This window comes from Glossina fuscipes, unplaced genomic scaffold (genome assembly GCF_014805625.2).
Source record: "Glossina fuscipes isolate IAEA_lab_2018 unplaced genomic scaffold, Yale_Gfus_2 114, whole genome shotgun sequence".
Taxonomy (NCBI): domain Eukaryota; kingdom Metazoa; phylum Arthropoda; class Insecta; order Diptera; family Glossinidae; genus Glossina; species Glossina fuscipes.
The window spans coordinates 1,373,126-1,393,782 of record NW_023998457.1 but is presented as its reverse complement, the minus strand read 5'-3'; the positions used below and the strand labels follow the sequence as shown (position 1 = coordinate 1,393,782).

Sequence of the window (20,657 nt, the reverse complement as noted above, 5' to 3'; positions counted from 1 at the left end):
TTCTCCCCCTCTCTGCGAATGTATATGTATTGTGCGCATACAAATGGAATGGAATTCTGCTTGCGTTTGCATAAAAAATAAAGAAGGAAAAAAAAAAAAAATAAATAAAGGAAAAATTGTAATTCTCTTACCTAACAGCATGCTTTCTCGATTGTCAATTAAACCGGGTCGTCGTCGTTGCAAATCTCTTTCTTTGCCACCTTTCCATAATAGTGGCGATAAACTGGCAACGCATTTAATGCGCATTGCTCCCTTATGAAAATGTCTCCTTTCAAGTATCATCTGCAAGCCTAGTGTTGTTGTTATGAGGCCATGTCGATGAACGGTATGATTATAATGTATTAAATTAAGTTCGTCAAGTACCTGAGTAAAGGAAAATAAAAAAAAAATATCATATAATAAAGGAATTTATTTCTATATATTTTAATTTAATTCATTATATATGATTAGAATTATGAAAAATCTCAAAGACATTCAAATAGACTTGACGTACACCCAGTATATAGTAAGAATAGTAGAATCTGTGAAACCCAGAATTGCTCGTCTACGCCTTTACTGATATAATGAATGCGATCCGAAGCTTTTGTCTACAGAGACAAAGTTTTTTCTTAACAAATGAATTCCAAATTGCTGAACCCCCGCCCATGATTAACGTATAATCATTTATAGGAGAACCGTATCAATAAAATGAATTTTCTTTCTGTCTTTCTTTTTGCCCGCCTATTAAATACAAAAAGTTTAGAAGAAAAAACTTAATTATCAATTTTTTGTTTATCATTTTCCCTAAATTGAAGCTGAAAATCAACTAAATCGGATCAAGTACTTATACACAGTTAATAAGTGGTAGTCCGTAAACTTTGTATTTTTTCACACGCCAAGTGCTGCCAAGTTCCAAAAAAAAACCTTTTTCTTTAATATATACGATATAAACAATATTTATTATCGTAAACAAGCTTCTACTGTTCATAAATATTATTATACCCTACACCGCTTGTTTCGCAACGGTATATTAACTTTATGCAAATGTATGCAACAACCAGAGAGACTTGACTTGATTTATTATAGCGATCGATTAAGAATCACATTTAGCTACGATCTAAACATGTCTGTCCGTCTGTCTTTCAATTTGTTTGCGAATTTGCAGACGACATCCGTATTTTTGTGAACCACAACGTATTTATCGCAAGTACTATATAGTTAGGCATACGGACATATGGACAGAGGAACAGCCGGACATACTTATATCCATTCTATATTTGGCATTGATCAAGAGTTTCCATATATTGTTGGTCTTTAAGATTGCTTCCGGGCAATATAAAGCTTTGAACAAAAAAATTTTATTTAGATATCCCCGTAGTATTAAGTAGGTGTGATCAATTTTTTCCATATTTATGCAGACATTGTAGCATCGCCCAAAGAATATATACGTTGAAATGTGTATGGTTTTATCAGCTGTAGCTCGTAAGTAATAAGCAGTAAAACAATTTTTTCTCTTCGATGGAGAGCGATTTGCTCAACTTAAGGGAGATTGTGGACGTTTCTTGTAGCGGTCTGGACAATAATCAACACCAACCGGCGTGCAAGAACTTGCTATATTTCTACGAAATTTGAAGTTAACAACCAGGCGGGGAGAAAGACCTTACATAGACGGGTAGACGGATGGACGTATATGCTTAAGTCGATTCAGAATTTGTTGGTGACCAAGAATACATATTCTAAGTGGATTCTCTGAAGCTTCCTTCTAGGCGATGCAAAATAAAAATACCCCTCAACCTTCGGTGATGTGTAAAAAAGACGTGTAAAAGCTCTGTAGTGGGTCACGGCCTATTATTAAGTACCCTACCGCATTTCGCTTAATACAATCCAATGTGAACCAATTTTAATATCGATCATTCTTGTGTCAAAACATGTCGGTGCACCGAATTTCATCAATATAACTCAAAAATTGTGGTCTCTTGGTTGAAGATAGGTACACACAACACGAGCAGACAAGCTTGGCATCGTTTTAATAAAAGGTGGTTCAATCTCAAATCCTTCTGGTTGTTGCATTCATCCACACAAGCTTAATATATCTATGTATGACAAATGCTGTAGGGTATAATACAAATATGCAGTCTTCTTATGCTTTGATATTCTTCGTGAGGGCTCATGGGAAATTATTCTATTGTTACGTTTATAAAATTGCTTAACGTAACAACGAAACAACTTAACACAGTTAGGTTTCTAATTGCCATCATTAACATGATATTAATCTCTTATTAGCGTGTTCTTAACTCAACTGCTTTTTGTTTACTTGTTTCGATACATACATATCACAAAGGGTAATAAAATTGAAAGCAGTACTCATACTGGCATCCATTATGTGTGGAATCATTATTAATTCAGTGTTCATTCGTGCGTATGATTAACTCTTGTACCGTGTTTTTGGCTTGTTTTTTTATACCCATCACCGTAGGCTGAGAGGTATGTTCACTTGTCAAAACGTTTGCATGGCCGGAAGTAAGCATCGGAGACCCCACAAAGTATATATCAAATTCTGAATCGATTTAAGCATGTCCGCGTGTCCGTCTGTCCGTTTGTGTAGTGCCTTTTGCCAGTAGTGCCATTCCCCTGGCTGCAAAAACGAAGCCGCCCATTTTAAATTTCTCGGAGCCCTTTCCAAGTTTGTGCACGCAGGTTGGGTCAAATCGGTTGACGGACATGCCCACAGCACCACGTAAGCTGAGAACGTCTCCGTTTGTGCTCTTTTTGTGCTTATTGCTGATAAACTATAGTAGATAAATGTAGAAAAATTTGAACGCGTATTCTATAGACGATACTGTAGTAGAAAAATGGAAAAAATTGACCACGCCTATCCAATATTATAGTATTTAAAAATTTAGATTTTTTCTTCAGTACCTTTATAAGACGCCGAAACAAGTTTCAACAATTTCATAAAGTATATAAGCTCTTGGCCTGAACATGTCCGTCCATTCGTCCGTCCATCTGCCCGTCTGTGCAATTGGTTGTGGTAAACATTCTCCCGTTAGGGAAAGTGAATATCGCGGCTGCAAGTTTGCAAAAAAATTTGAGAGGGACCTAAACTTTCCACAGGACATGTCCACAACGCGTACACGCGTAAGCGACAAAACCTTCTAGTTTGAAAATAAAAAAAAAAATCAGCGGCGCTCATCGCATATTGTAAAGCATGAAAATTTTTTTCTTTTTTAGGATAACCGTAATGGGCATAAAAGGTTCGATCACGACCGAATATAATTTTTTTTCTTTTTTTTTTTTTTTTTTGTTTTTGTTTTGGCAACTTTGACATGTGCAGAATTCCATCCACGTTGCCAGGTATAGTAGTTATCTCGGTTATAAACATACGCGAAAAAAGAAAAATAATTTTTTTTTTTTTTCTTTAAAATTTGTGGTAAAGATGAAAACAAAAAATATTGCATAAAAAGAAACGCTTTTTTTTGCCATTTTAACGAGTTCGTATGAACTTTCTTTTGTTTCTTTGTTTCTCCATTACTTGATGCGAAAACCTTAAATCAGCAAAAATACTGTTCGTTCGTCTTCTTTATAAAAGTTCAGCGCGTTTTGATGTTGGTTGGTTTCGCTTTCTGAAATACTAGCAATAAAACTGACAATGCATCCTATGACTGTTTTTAATGGTAACCTGCAATGCTATCATCATTGCTGGTCGTTTTCATAGTTTTTATACAACAGATACCGTTTGCTTTTGTCATGTTACAAATGCAAGTTAAATTTCAAATAAATAAATAAAAAAAATAAATAAAAAATGCCAAATGTATGTAACTTAATCAAATTTCATTAAAAGATTGTGCTTTAAAAAAAAAGAGAGAGACGGAGAGAGAGAAAGAGAGGGGCAAATATAAAACAAAATTGAAAAAAATTCGTTTAGTTGAAGATAAGCATTAACTTACTTTAAGGGCAATGACGTTGAAAGATTTATTTAGTGTGATTTTTTCTAACAACCTTAGAATTGAATCTACTACATGTCCATAGCAGGTGTAAAAATCAATTTTGTCACTTTTTTGATAAAATTCAATTTTATTTATTAGCCTTTTTGCATATATTTTGATCATTTTTTCATTTGATAAAAGCATTTATTGAGAAATATTACTAAAATATATATACATAAAATATTTTCCATCATTTTCTCGATCATTTCAACTTTTTCCCAATCTTCTGGCAGCATGGAGGTACCATGTCGAACTTCTGAACTTTCTGGACTTCTTCGATATTTCGAAACTGCTTGTCAACCAAGCCAGGCTCCGTCGACCTGAGCAAGTGCTAATCACAAGGCAGTATGTCTGGTGAGGACGGTAATTGCGGCAGAACTTCTCATGCTTGCTGCAACAGCGTATTCTTGACAACTCTGGCAACGTGTGATCGAGCATTGTCATACATAAGGATGATTCTGCGTCTACTGCTGGCCTTTATTGCAACAGTATGTCGCTCAATTTGTTTAATTGACATCGGTAGACATCTACAGTGACAGTTTCATTCGGCTTTAGCCGTTCGTAAAATACTACACCTTGCTGATCCCATCATATGCACAGCAAAACTTCATGGACATTCGGTTTCGATGTGGATGATTCTCCTGCGTGAACTCATGACTCTTTGAAGAGAAGACGAAAATGAACAGGGAACGCTCTGAATGAATTCTCAAAGATGGAAAACGCTGATGATCGTTATGTGAGACTGGCATACACAAACGATACGTCAGGTATCGGCATATACATTTTCATGCATGCCTGTCACCCCAAGCACATTAAAAAGCGATTTATTCAAGATTCATTGTGTTTTTTATGTACGTAAGAGGTTAACGGTAAAATAGGTTTGCACTGTTAGACATTAAAAACCCAGATATGTTTATATATATATAAACATTTTAATACATATATGCGTATATATATGTAATATGTAGGTATTGTTATTGTTTCATCATTTTTATTTGATAGGCTCCCATGCAAGTGATATCGATATCGTGAAGGCAATCTACAAAAAATTATTTAATCATTTGTTGAACGAACGAAAGTGACAGAGTTAGCGATAAATCGTATATGCTCGTAGAGGTAACCATTGTTCAAACCTCTATTATTCAGGTAAACGAAAGCAAAATTTCATCCTATGCATCAAATTAAAGCCCCTCACATCATTTTTGTGCATGATGGTAACGATGACAAACGATTTATCAACATTGAAGAGATGCAGGCAGCAATTGATAGCTATATTAAGAAGCTCGAGACTTATCGCCTAAGCTAAAAGTATGTTAACTACTTTTAGGGATACCTATGACGGATTATAATTTTTAGTTTATATAATTATCCTTTCAATGCTGTCAATGCTTTAAATAAAAAATATACCTTGACTGCCATTGATATAACGAACGAGTGAATTAACAGTCATTTTTTCGTGTAAATGTTCGAGTGAAACTAATTATTTCATTGCAACAATAGAGTGTTCTCATGCGTAGAATGATACAAGTGACATAAAATAAACAAACGATTGTATTTCGTATACGTGGCTATCATCATAACAGCCGTTGGTCAAGCATAATAGTCATGCATTGATTAAATTGTGACAATAGTGGGACCTCATGCTGCAATCGAAACGCAAATATTCAATTAAACGACATTACGTGATATGTAGCTATTCTGTGCTTCTTATCTGCAGTGAAATACTAACATTCATTACGGACTAAAGCCGTTTAATATTAAAAGCAAACAAACCAGAAAAGATGTTTATTTACAATGAATATATATATATATATATATATATATGTATATATGTATATGTGTTCTAAGTTAAAATTTGCAACGAAAGCAAAAAAAAAAAAGCGTATATTTTGGACGCAAAACATTTGTGTCGTTTACAAGCCCAGCTTAACGCACTTTATCGGTTGACAAAGTAAGACAATAGTAAATCAATAAATCGTGACAACTGTACAATTTTAACGATTTATTCTACATCAATTTTCACGAGTAGTTCATTATAAAGAAATCTCCCCTTATAAAAAGGAACATAAAATGTCAATTTAAATGGAATTTATATATATTTTAAATGAATTCATCTCTTTTTTGAAGCAGAGTTGACAAACTGGAAAGAAAGTCAAGCCAAGTGAAAACATTGTAGTCAGATTAGGCCGACTGTTAAATACGCTACAACACATTATCTAATACAATTTTTATTTTTATTATAGAACATAAAAATTATAACCCGTTTCTATAGGAAGTTACTATTATGGGACTCTTTACAAATAAAGGCTTACTTTCCGTTACAATGATTATACCCAATAGGTTCAGCACTTTTGATACGCATTCAAAATCCACCGTAGTTCATTTTCATATCAAACTTGCTATTGAGAATGAATTTTTATAATAAAATATTAAAACTTAGACTTTTCTGCCCCAAAAAACAAAAATATTTGTGAAAACCTCTATATAGGGCAGGATCCAAAAATATGCCTGGGTGATCCAAATTTGGTAAAATTAATTTTTTTATCTTAAATTACCATAATGAGTGAAATTGCATCATAACATATTAAAATTTAGAGTTTTCTGCTCTAGGGTAGGATCCGAACAATAGCCCGAGATGGTCCAATTTTAATTTTTTATCTTAAATTACTATTATTATATGATTTTCATTCTGAAGCATTGAAAATTAGTCCGTCCTATCATATTCCCTTCAGTTTTTATATGAGAGGGGGTTCAATAATTGCCCCAGCCGGTCCAAACTTTTCATACCAATTTAAAATGCCGAAATACTACTGCTTAGTCACTTTTGCAGAGAAATCGTAATCGTAAGATCATAATTTTTAAGATATTTTGATGAAATTTGTTACACTGACATGTTTTCACCCAAGGGCGTACGCTATTTAAAATGGCTCGGGTCGGTCCACTTTCTTGAGAAGTTTCCGTACAATAACTTATTTTGAAAATTTGTTACATAAATAACTGTATTAAAGGAAGTGATGCAGGGCAACACTTGGGCCGTAGCCCATTATAGGGCCTTTACTTACACGTTCTCCCGGAAACTTTATTAATGATATTATATAGTGTCAAGTCCATTATGCAGCCTTATTCTATGGGTAGTGGAGAAAATAATGAGAAAGAACGAAGCGGAGAAAGCAATATAGGGTGTAGTCGCAGCCTGAGAGATGTATGCCCGATCTACGCAAGTTATGCTTTTATCTTTCGATCCTTTACTAGAGCTACGGCCTATGATAATATAAATATGGACTGACCTGTTGATTAAAAAAAATATTTGCTATATATGTTATATACATTACATGGAGTATCATCTATGTTTAATGGTTAAATTTTGGTTCTTTCTACTCGTAAAAACTAATCATTTCTTCATTTCTTTCTTGAGAGCGTTGAAATTGATCGTAAATTTTCTTTATATTTAGAATCACAGTTCAAGCAATTTAAATAAGCCGCCACCAATAATTCTATATATATTTAGTATTTAATTATTGCTTTCACTATCTTCCACTTCCTGTTAGGTGTTGCCAAGTTTCAAATACCATCCGTAATTAATTTATGCCGCCTAGCTGATTAATGAAGCTTCGCCTCATCTAGCGTACAAATACGTACACTGTTCGTGTACGGATGAAGAAAATGTCCATTTAAAATTATCATAATTTTATAGAAAGTTTTTTACGTTCGTACGTACATAAGGTAAATTTTTATATTAAAAAATTCATCCTTAACTGAATATAACTGTTTTCCTGCTTTCAATTACTTTCTCAGCATTAATTCACCAATAAAAAAAAAGAGTGTTTTTTATGCGAAATATTTTGTACCTCACTGGTAACTAATAAAAATTCAGCATACAAAATAAACAACAAACATTAAAACCGTAGTTAGGGAAAAAAACTAACAAACGGAAGATAAAATATGTAAAAAAGTTAGTAAATAGAAAACAGTGGAAGAAAAGTCTTCCTTCTGAGCGGAATGGAAAACAAATTTCGGAAAAAAAGAGAGACAACTAAAAACATATGAGTAATACAAAGTCGACCTTTAAGCAGCCTAAACCAATTCGCACGTAATACGTTATTTCATTTACTTCATGTTTTTTTTTATTTTATATAACTAATCACTCGGGGAATGTACCCTATCCGTGTAACACAGTGAGGGTCAGAACGAAGAGAAGAAAGAGAAAGGGAGATGATGACCGAAGTCTTGTGAGCATGTGCACAATAGATAAATGCCTTTACCAACTAAGCACTCAGTATAGCCACGACTAAAGGAAACTCCACCACGTTGAATAAAAATTGACTTATCTGCATTGAACCTTTTCACATCTGTCCATTATATCGAAATCGCTTTACTCAGAAATTTTGCGATTTGCCAAGTTTCGTAATACGATGGCTTTCTTAATATAAAGACTTTATATGGGGAATGCTAGTAAAAATGATTCGACTTAATCCACTTTCTGCAAGATTTGTTTTTGGCCCAAAGTACTTCTGCATATCTAGTTCAGCTCATCAAAATATCTTTAAAAAAAACCCATTTCTTGGGTGATGATAAAAATTACGGGACCGACAGACAGACAAGTTTATATCGATTCAGAATCACTGTCTCAATAAAAGTATAACATGTACTACAAAAATTACCGAACCGACAAACTGACGGACAGACAAGTTTTAATTAGACCAATCAGGCGGACAGACAGACAAGTTTATATCGAATCATTGTCTGAATAAAAGTATAAGACATACTACAAAAACTACTGGCCCGACACACTGACAGACGGGCAAGTTGAATTGGATTCAGAATTCGTTTCTGAATAAAACTACAAGACAAGATGAAGCTGCCTTCAGATAAATTACATCATTCGCTCCACCATTCTTTGATAGATGTTACGTCCATCGGCACAAGCTTAGTTTACCATGCTAAATCAGAACTCGCGTAGAGTCTAAAACGATCATAAATAGTAAACTGTCAAGTGATATCCGTTACGTTCAGAAATATATGACGAGCATTTTTTTTTCTTGCTTTCCACCATTTATCAGTTCATTGAATTATCGGTTTTTCTAACCTTTCTTGTAACAGTTACTACTACTATGACCGCTTAGTTTATATTTCTAGAAAAATTTTTAGCCTATATTATCATTCCATAGAAGCAAAAATGTAATAAATTTGCTGGAAACTAACTAATCCAACTGTTCATCACGTTTGCATAGAGAATTTCCAATGTATATACATGTTTAGTTTTTTCTATACTACCACATGCTTTATGCAGCTGCAACTGTTACATAAATTTTTAGTTTTTTTTTTTGCTTTACTCCTTTTGCTACTTTTTTGCTTTATCTTACCAATTAAGAGAAAATTACATCAAATTTCAGAACAAGAAAATACAATAGAGATTTGTTGTTTTTCTTCTTCTTGTTTTTTCTTTCCTTACACTTACCGTTTCATCATTTATATGCCATTGTAAATGGGAAGCCGGATGTGATTTCCCTGATGTACAATTTAAATCCAATGTTTCTCCGATTTTATATTGTAGCTGTTGCCCCCTAATGAATGGACCATCTCGCGGGAGATCTGCAAAAAGAAAAAAGTGAAATAGAGGGATAAATGCATAAATAAACAGAAGCAACGCAATATTTTTTCAAAATTAAAATTTATTATTCGCTACAATTTCTTCATAGTTTGATCAAAAAATAACGAGAATATTTCGAACGCGAACATTTCCCACTATCTATCTCGTACTTTAAGCCTCTTTTTGTCTTTGTGTTAATAAATCGGACAATAAAGTCTTCAAACCCATAGAGGACGTCCTTGAAATATATTTTGGTGACTGCTTCACCTGAAGATGTTGAGATTATTATTAACAAGTAAGAAAATTATGTTCGGCCCAGATCGAATCCGTTTTACCCATTACCTTTATCCAAAAAGAAGGAAGAAAGGAAAAGTTACTTATCGAAATTCGAATGTATTTCGCTAATTAACACGTCCGGTACCACGTGCACCGTTTTCAGCGCACACAAAAGTTCACTTGCATAACAAACGCAATTTTTTAAATTTAGAAATCAGAAACTTAGAAGAACACATATCCCTATAGTATTAGGTAAGCGCTGCTGACTCTTTTCCCTTTTACAGAAGGGAAATTTTATTGTGCCTTCTATAGTTTTTGAGGGATGAGGACAAAAACCCTGTTCTTAGTTTACGTTGCTCTGTGCGCGTATTCTCTGGTCAATTTTCAGTACCAACCTCTGTGCAAGAGCTTTCTGTGCTTTTGTCTAATTTGAAGTCGATAGCTTCATTTTCACTGTCAGGAAAAAATTTACCATAGAAATTGCACAGTCGAAGAAACGGAAATATCTAAAGCAATTCTGTGTATATAAGCTTTCTGAAGCGAAAGTATTACATATGTTTTGAAAATTTCAACGTATCCCTATTCTTCAATCGTGAATGTAATATAAAAAGCATTCGCAAAGATTGTGAAAAAGCTAATAGAAAATCACTTATCGAAATTTGAATGTATTTCGCTAATTAGCACGTTCGGTACCACTTGGAACGTTTTCAGCACACACAAACTTTCACTTGCCGTTTTTTTTTATTAGGAAATTAGAAACTATACATTTATTATCGCTAACACTACAGTTTTACATCACTATTCGAGACGTGTACCGATAACGGTACACGCAACATTTTTTGTTATCAATGATTATTTCACTCATGAGAGCTAAATCTTTGCGTTACAAATTTAATACATAATAAATACTTTTTTTTATTATATGACACATATTGTTACTTGAATAATAAAATTAGTAAATATAATATAAAGCAAGTGAAAACATTACAGTCGGGCAAGATCGAGCATTCAATAACGTACACCGCTTCTCCTAATACAGTTCAGTTTCGTGATTAAAAAGCATACATAGTTTTCATGCAAAGGCGTACTTCTCATAAAAATACTTCTTTTGAAGGATGTCAAACTGTCAACTGATGTGATCCCTATTAAGCAAACTTGATTTATTTAGCAAAATAATGTTAAAAATTATTATAATTTTTCACTCGTTTCGTCATAGACTTAGTTGCTTAGTTTTTATGAGAATCGTTATATACGTGATGGGGTTTAAAAAATAGGCTAATCTCATCCAAATTTCCTATGGTTAATCCTTATGCTAATGTTCTACTATAAATGAATTTTCATTAAAAAATATCAAAAATGAAACCTTTTTGCGAAAGCATTTACTATGCATGAGAAACATTATATTGGGTGGTGTCCAAAAACTAGGACTTTTTGATCCAAATTTGATAGAGTGAAAGGTGGTACTGAATTTTCATCGTAACATGTCGATATGAGTGCGTATTTTTCCTGAGGACCTTTATATGGAAAGGATTCCAAAAAAAAATCCTGCATAGTTTGAACTCGGTAGTGTTAATTTTTGTATAAGATTACTATAGCTTTTTATCATATGAAAGTTCAGTTTTTCGTTGGAAGGAGCATGTGGGAGGTGATTCAACAAATGTCAAAATTCAAAAAGTCAAGTATTTTTGTCGAGAATTGTTACGTAACAATTTTTCAAATTAAGACTATATACGGGAAGCGGTCGATGAGTAGTCCGATCCGAACCATTTGCAACAGCATTCGTCTTTGAGCCACAACACATTGGTGTACCATATTTCGTCCAAATATTTCAAAAATTTTGACCTACCAGGTGAACACCTGAATACAGGATGGACAGACGGACACGCAGAGAGACCATGAAAGATGGGTCTTTCTTATGTATGTATGGTTGCACTGCGAATGCTGTGAGGTATTAAAAGAAACTATTTTGTTGAAAATGATTAAATTTATATTTTTCGTGTACCAAAATCGATACACATGGCGCACAAATTCTGTGCACTCATTTACAGCTTGGCAAGGAACGTGCTACAGTCTCTTGTTTTGCCTTTGGTATGCGTTTCATTCTCGTTATGGATTTATGTATGTCCAAAAACAATTGAATACATTACGGCGTGCACGCACTTATTTATTATGCAAGGAGCACTTTGTTTGTGTTATTTGCTATTTTTGAATAAAAATGCAAATGAGGTATGTAATCAATACACAATAAAAACAGATGTTCTTATATTTTTTCAAAATATTATGGGACATACTTTCTTCAAATACTATGCAGCAAGTTTGTATGGATATCGATTGCAACGGAGCCAAGCATTTACACTCGTTCTCACTTCAATTCAAATTTAATTAATAATCTTGGATTACAAAATAGTCCTCATTAAACTAACGTTATATACGACTTTAGTATCACTGCACCTGTAAAAAAAATGTCAAGGCTATTGGGTTTTAAATCTATTTATCGATTGCTTCTACGTCCAAAATGCCAAAATAGGTGCATGAAAACTTCATCATAAAGTCATATATATCAGAAAGTGCCCAGATTCTTAGTAATTGTATTTTTACCTGTACCTACTTTAACCAGATATAGATTAAAGAGCGTATGCAATGATTCTAGAGGAAAAGATTTGGACTAAACCACAATTTCCGCAAACAGCCTTGTTTACCTCCTTTTGATTTTTTGCGGGAACACTCATAAACAAATTTCCGCACCAAATCAAAAAGTAGACGGTCGACTAGATTGCTGTTTGATGAGCAAAGCCAAAAAGAATATATCGTAGGGAAAGTGTGGGATTTTGACTCTCTTTACTTCACCTTACATGCCTGTAATATAACAAAATATTCTTTAGAAAACTTTCAATGCATTCACATCCCAAGAAAGCAGAGGATTCTGAGTCCTTCCACATTTATATTTATTATATAAATTTAGCAGATCTGAGATCCTTACACATACAAAGCCATAAAAATAATTTGTCAATTCCCAGAAAGTTTTGTGAAAAGTCGGGAAAGTTGCAACTGCATCCGAAAAATAAGAATGACGCCGAAAGGCATAAGACTTTGAATTTCTCTATTTGTAACACAGCAACCTGCACCCACATATATTGTCTCCAACAAAAAAAAAACTCCATATTATGTTCCGAAAGTGGCAACCCTTAAAGCAGCTGCAGTCAAAAGCTCATGTCATTTACATAATTTATTCACAACTTGCAAAACGTTTTAGTTATACTACTTTTCTCATTTTAAAAGCCACATTGATTTTTGAGGGACAAAAAATACTGTTCGAACTCAGCATAGGTTTGAACAGTGCTATGGCAACTCTTCTCTGTGCAAAACATCAACTTTTCAATGGACCGTAATGTTGAATGCAATGGATGAATGGGTGGGCGATAATGCAATGGATAAATGAAAGAGTTTGTTACGTCAGAAAACGTAAAAGAAAAGGCTGACATTTATTTTCAATAAACGAAAAGTGAGGTTAGAAAAGACAACTGATAGGCACAGTTTGCTCATTCACTGTATGCAGAAGTTCAGCCAGGAGAAAATTGCTTTCCTTGGGTGTCGCGTATACTTACAATAAAATTATATCGGTAATAACCGTCCTGGTCCATTCATTCAGTTTCTTTATAAATAGTCCTAGAAAAAAGGCATCGAAACGTTAAAAAAACGTCGGATTTTATTGCTCTCGAAGGGGACCGACTTCAAGATTGTCGTCGAGTTTTTTCTTGTTTAGTTTTCAAAACAAATCCCTTTACGTTTCTAGGTATGTGTAAGAAAAATTTCGATTAAGTAAGAAAATTACTTTCGAATCCAATACCTTTATCATAAGAAAACTTTCAAAAGAAATGAAATTCCAATGTTCTATAATATTAGATGGGCGCTGTACCATACGGTCGCAAAAAAAACAATTTTTTTATTTTCGACAATAGAGACGTTCTCTCTATGTGCTGTACTGCAAACATATTCCTTAACCAATTTCGCCCATTTTCATTACCCAGCGTCATGCAAGAGCTTGCAATGCTTTCGCCAAATATGAAGCTAGTATCTGAATTTTTGCAAAAGGTAGAATGTTAACTAAGCATAGACGGACGGTCGGCCAGGCGTCTTTAGATCGATACAGAATTTAATACTGATTAAAAAAATATACTTTATGGGATTTTTCGCCTTAGTAGCCGAGCAGGCAAGGAGTCTTGACTAACAACTCAAGAGTCGTGAATTTAAATCTCAAGTACGATAGAGTTTTTAATAAAGCCAATAAGGCCTTAGATGCTAGTGTTTTAAGACTTTAGTCTTAAAGTTTATTCAAGTCACTATGAAATAGCTGAAGGTTCCTTCTAGTCTTTGCAAAGATTTTGGCATAGCCAATTCTTCTTTGGGGCTAAATATAGAAACACAATTTTAGTTCTAGTGCCGCCACGAAAATATCTAAGACAAAGGTAGGTTTCTGCGTTTAGTTGAGCTGGTAGTAGTTATATATACACTTGAGGTAGCTCCTGATCTGTGCACCATATCTTAGAAAGGAATAAGATTCGCAGTCTATTGACATGCGCTTATCTTTGTCGCTTTAAAAGCAAGAAATGTATACCAAATAATTCCCGATGTACACTTATGCGCGGAATGCTACAATCCGTGAATTTCTTCCTTGCACGCGGAGATCTCTTTAATATCTTGATAAAGCATACATATCTTTAAAGGAGAGGAGTGTAGCGTCTAGAAATATGCAACAGAAGTCTTATTCATATAAATATGTCCTTAAAAGTTATGAAATTCTAAAATTTTCGAAACCGTACAAAAGTAAGATAAAAAAACGTACATTAAATATCGTAGTTAATTAGCTTAGTTAAGTTTGGCTGTTATTTTAATTATTTCTGATTGAAATAGGAAGGCAAGGGGTAAGGTCGGAACCGCCTTTTATGCTAGATGTAAATGGCCAGCCAACTTTTCGCTTCACAAACAGAATGACAAACTTAGCACGCTTTTCTATACCCATCGCCGAAAGGCGAGAGGCATATTCCTTTTTGCAACGCCAAGAAGGAAGCATCAATAACTCCCACAAAGTAAGGTATTTTAGATCAGCATCAGATTCTAAATCGATTATTAGGCCTCGCTCCGCCAAGTGAGAACACTAAGCCCATGCGCATGGTATAGACTGGTTTCCTTCAAATGACTATCTCATGCCGAGTGCGGGTCTTATGGGACCTAGAAAGTCCGACCGGAGACTTATAAATTATTTCTCGATTTTTCTCCTCAATTCAGGTACCACGGGCGTCAGGAGTCCCAAAGCACTTCCTCTAGTTTCGGCCTGACAACGGGAACGGCCCATAGTGGGAGTTTCGTAGTGGCTGCGGTTGGCCCAAAAATCGTGGGAAGAGCTTTTGCTCGGTGTGGAGTTGCATCGCAACCGGGTGCCTTACGCACAGAAAGGCAGAGGTGTTAGATAGTGCCTCGCCCTCACCAGAGAGGAGACGCGACCATAACGTATCTCGTCTGGCACGCGAGGACTTAATATTTCTCATGGCAACGTGTGCGCTGACTTCGGCACCGTATGTTGCGAGGATTATTAACCTCGGGGAGTTCGAGTGTTTCACAATCCGTGTGCCATCGGGCACCGTGGGGTTAAACCTTCACCATCTAAATCGGCTTAAGCATGTCCGTCTGTCTATGTGTTCGTCTGTCCGTCTGCGTAATTTCTGTTGTAAACATTCTCGCGGCCGTAAACGTAAAGCTATCGACTTGAAATTTTCCCAGAAAGATTGAAAGTTCTTGCAGGCAGATTGGGTCAAATCGGGCGAAGAACACGCCCACAACACCACGTATACTAAGAACACCTCCGTTTTTTAAAAGAATTATAAAATGGATTTTGGTCATTACTGATAAACTATTGTAGATAAATGTACGAAAGTTTGAAAAGATAGCCTATTGGCGACGATGTAGCATTTGTGGGCAAAAATGGAAAAAATTGATCACGCCTAACCAATAATATAGTGTATCAAAATTGAATTATTTTTTCAACACCTTTGGAACGCGCAGAAACAAGCTTCAAAAACCCTATAAAGTATATAAATTCTTCGCCAGTTTCAAATTGGGAATGCACTTCAACATGTCGGCTTGTCTGTCTGCGAGACTATGCAGTATTTGTGGTAAACGGCTACAAATTTGCAAAAGAATTTCGAAGTGACCTAAACATTTCATAGGAAACGCCTACGGCGCCCACACGCCTATGCGATAAAAGCTTTTATATTGAAAATAGAAAAACTCAGCCCCGTCCTCCACATGTTATAGAGTATGAAAATTATATTCTTTTACTGCTTTTATCCTTTTTAGGATAACTGTGATAGGTATAAAAGATTCGATCACAACCGAATATAATTTTTACTTATTTTTTTGCATTTATTTTGCATACTTCTATACTGATGGTGAATATAAAAAGAAAGACAACAGAAAAAAAAAAAAAAAAACAAATAGAATTGCAAACAATCAGATTCCTAATGCAGTTATTTACATGTTGTCGAAATGCCATTTGGAAAACCTCACCACAAACATTTCGTACAAACAAGCTCACACTCAATAAACTTTCAACAACACGTTTTTGATACTGCTCTCCATTCATATTAATATCATTTTTAGTATTGAATATGCATAACTTGTCGTTATCGTTATTTTTGTGTTGATATCTGATCCATTTGTGCCCAATTATGTTAAAGAGAGAGAGGGAGAAAAAAAAATGGCTTTTTACGAACACAAAGAATGCATTTTCATTTATTGTATACTAATACGTAAATATCTTGATTAATATTTTCGTTATTGTATGAAGATAGCAAAATAAGCAAAAAAAAGAAAAAAAAATTTCCATCATTTTATAATCGTTTAGCTTTCGTCAAATGTTTAAAAACTTTTTAGAAAAAAATTCTTTTATTATAATGATTTCAAATATTCTCTGTAGAAAATTTAATGCGTTTTGGGAAAAACTCTGTCCTTAATCATTCCAACTCTAAAAATATACAATACCTCTTAAATATGAAGTTGGGATGCAATCAAAAAAAAAGCAATTTTCGTATGCACCCATCCATCATATGAACTCTGCAAGAAATTTACATTAGGTAGAAGTATCTATTATACCAAAGAGGGATATCCTCACAAAAACTAGGTTCACATTCCTTCCATCATGTCAGCTCTGCACGAAAACTACGGTAGGTAGGTAGGAGTACCTATTATACTAAAGAGTAACATCCTCACTAAAACTAGATTTTCATTTCTTTCATCATGTCATCTCGCTTAAGGGGTCACATAACAATAAATCCCTCCCCTGTCTTGCAATGAAATATTTACGTTATTGATTTAGAAGCAGATAAAATCCCCAGATCTATTCAAACGCTAGCTGCAAATTAGTTTTAAAAACAACTTCTTCCAAATCGTCTATTAATTATTTTTTGTTTTGAAAACAATGTACAACTTTTGTTTAGATATATAATTTCTTTCCATTAATTTACGATAAAATTATTACTTCGTATATGACAATGTACTTACAGACGACATCCATATGACCTTCGGCTTCAACAGATGAAAAATTTGGAGCTTCTGCTGAAATTTCGCAACGATATAAACCTGTCGAATTTATTGTCAAACCTCGTAATAATACACGACTACTATCGGAATGCTCTTCCTGGAAATAAACCAAACAAATATCCAATGATTATATCATTTTTCATATTTATTCAACGTCTATAATACCACATCAACGTCTATAATATTTTCATTTAAAATTTGTCGCTGGCCAATACACTCCCTCTGTACCACTTAAAATTTGCATGAGACGGTACCCAAAAATTTTATATATTCTTGATTAGATCAGAATTAACTATATTTGTCTATGCATTCATATATTGTTGAACTTTGTGAATATCAAAAATGTATAATAAAAGCTGAAAGCGGCACACGTATATCTCCTCTTCGCTTTTAATTACACCAGCAAGCATATTATAGCCGCGCATTAAAAACCCTACACCACCTCGTCTAACATAATTCTTATTTTTATTATAGAACACAAAAATTGTATCTTGTATCTATACAAAGGCATATTTTTCAAGTGCGTATCTATGCGGAAACGGGGCTCAAAAAGCAAACTAATGAAGTACAAGTTAAATCCTTACCAAAACCCACACCTCAAAAATATTTGTATGAAATTACTAGTATGTGTTAACTTTCATCATAACATATTGAGAATTAGACTTTTCTGCCTTAGGATCTGGGATAGGACCTAAAAAAGAGGCCCAGATAGTCCAATTTTGGTGCAGTTAATTTTTTTATGTTAAATTACTATTATGATATAATTTTCTTCGTGAAGCATTGAAAATTATACTTTTGTGTCGTATCAACTTCACTTTTCATTATATGAGATGGGGTTCAAAAATTGGCCCAGCCGGTCCAAAGTTTCCATACCAATTAAAAATGCCGAAATATTATTACTTAGCCATTGCCGACATATTTTGAAAATTACAACTTTTTTTCATATAAAACTTTTCAAAATAGGGCGTTATATGGGGAATTGTCGGAAAGTGCACCTATTCAAATTTCGGCCTTGGGTCAAAACACGTCACTATACCAAGATTCATCAAAATGTCTCAAGAATTACGGCCTACAGCATGAAGACAAATTTATATGGACAGACATCAGACGGACTGGCAGGCTTACATCAATTCGGTTAAGTTTCTGAATCGATCGATATAATAAAAGGTTGATCTATTTTAAGTCCTTCTGTGCATTACATACGTCCGTACTAACTTAATATACCCAATCCCACAAGTGAAGCCGGTTGAAAGTCTTGATTTCATCAATGTGAATACTGGCTACTCTGTCTTTTTTTTATACTTTTCGAAACATATCAAAACCATAAATTTAATCAAGGGGTAATCACGTAACCAGGCGATTATCGCCCGTAATTATCGACTGCGTTTTTTTAGGAGACAATTAATTATCACCAGGATGCTGATCAGGTACCATCCTTCTAATACTTTCCCTCAAAGTTTCTATTACAATGCATTAATAACTGAGAGAAGCGTAAAAAATAAGAGCCAAATTGACGTTGATTGATTTGTACAAACAAACTGCATATGGTAAACAATAACAAGCACGCGAAATGTAATGAATAGGAAACAAGCATGAAAGTTATTTTCGGCAGGGGCCGAATCTCGCCTACCCACCACTATGTTTTTCGCATTCTACTCTCCAAGTCCTTTTATTTGACACCCATATCGCTGGTTTTATTAAAAAGAAATTGATCACGGTGTCAACAATATTCATTTTAAAAGTAAGCCATTTTTAGACAGATAAAATATCTTCATTTGAGGAATAATGTACAAAATAGTTTTAACTTTGTCTTGTTTGCCTTATGAGAAATATGGATAAAACCTCAAAAAAAGTGAAAAAAATTAAACTTAATTACTCATGACTTTGTGTGGACTAGGTCGATTGGTTCTACCAATTTTGGACCTAGAGAGCCAAGTGTCTCGTACAGTAAATGTGGAAAGTTTCAGCCTTCTAACTTTTATAATTTCCGAGTAACGAACAAAAATCCAAAAATGTTTGTTAGAAAAAACGGAGTTACGTTCAGTTTACGCTCCATTGCGCGCTTCTGCTCCGACCAATTTGGCCCATTTTCAATACCAAACTGCGTGCAAGAATTTCCTACATTTCGACCAATTTTGAAGTCGATATGTTTATTTTTGCGACTACGAGAGTGCCAACAGCATACACCACACAGGCACACAGACGCACAAATGGACGGAGATGGCTAAATGAGCTCAGAATTTGACGCAGATCAATCATACACATAGCGTCTCTGAAACTTTCGTTTGGAGTTTACATATATTTTGGAAAAAAAAACAATATGAGTATATCCCCATCTTACAGTGGTGGGTATAATCATGTATAATATGTGTTAGATTAGAGAACAATAAATCAATTTGAACATTGAAATTTTTTTTTCTTCGGATGCACTTAATTTTTTTTTAAATTTTTTCAATTTTTGAATAATAATTTTTGAATCAATAATTCATTTTCTAACAGCTGTTTTTTATTTTTCTTTCGCAACTACTTTTTTACACATGCAATACTAAAAAAGAGATTTGTGGTGAGTTTGCTTGATTTAGACTCAATACTAATGCAAATTTGTGCTCGACAACAGCAATTTTTTGTCGCCAGATTTGACGTAGGCGTGAGCGCATTTGTTAACAATCGCCAGCAAATTTACCGACATAATTGGATTCTGTTGGCGATTGTCGCCGACTTCATTGCATAACTACACCCCAGCTAAAGTTTTGTATCGACGCTTCGAAAATCTACTATGCTAAGCAGGGTGGCATGAGGTAAGAATAATGAAGTTTTCAATACAGAGCGAAAAATCGGACATAATAGGTGTTTGCATGTATTTTGATCAGCGACGTCTATTTTGTGGAAATGATAGTATGAATGAAAGTAATGCGAAATATCAATATACACAAGGATCAAATTCGATAATTTTGACCTTTCTCTGCGTAAAATAGCAGTTTTTCATTTACTAAGCATTTCAGTGTACATAGACGCTAATCATGGAACGCTCAATACCAACATTCATTATTTTTGTTGTTTGTTTTGAAGAAATTTGCTGCTGAAGTGCTTCAAATACTTTTAAAAGCTTAAGGTGACACTGCTGCATCATATCCCACTTATTGGTGGAATGGAATTCACAGATGGTTATATGGAGAAATTCAAGTACTTTACTCTTATGAGAACAATGGGGCGGACGAAAGCTACTTAGC

At 34.3% G+C, this 20,657-nt stretch overlaps 1 protein-coding gene across 1 annotated transcript in view; it reads right to left on the bottom strand.

The window, feature by feature from the left end:
- Nucleotides 1-20,657, bottom strand: part of LOC119640017 — a 31,866-nt gene that overhangs the window by 2,392 nt on the left and 8,817 nt on the right. Inside the window, exons 3-5 of the mRNA XM_038037794.1 lie at nt 17,389-17,524; nt 9,424-9,557; nt 132-363 (exon numbers count right to left, since the gene is read on the bottom strand). Of these exons, the coding sequence (XP_037893722.1) occupies nt 132-363; nt 9,424-9,557; nt 17,389-17,524 (502 nt within the window). The remainder of the gene's footprint in view (nt 1-131; nt 364-9,423; nt 9,558-17,388; nt 17,525-20,657) is intronic.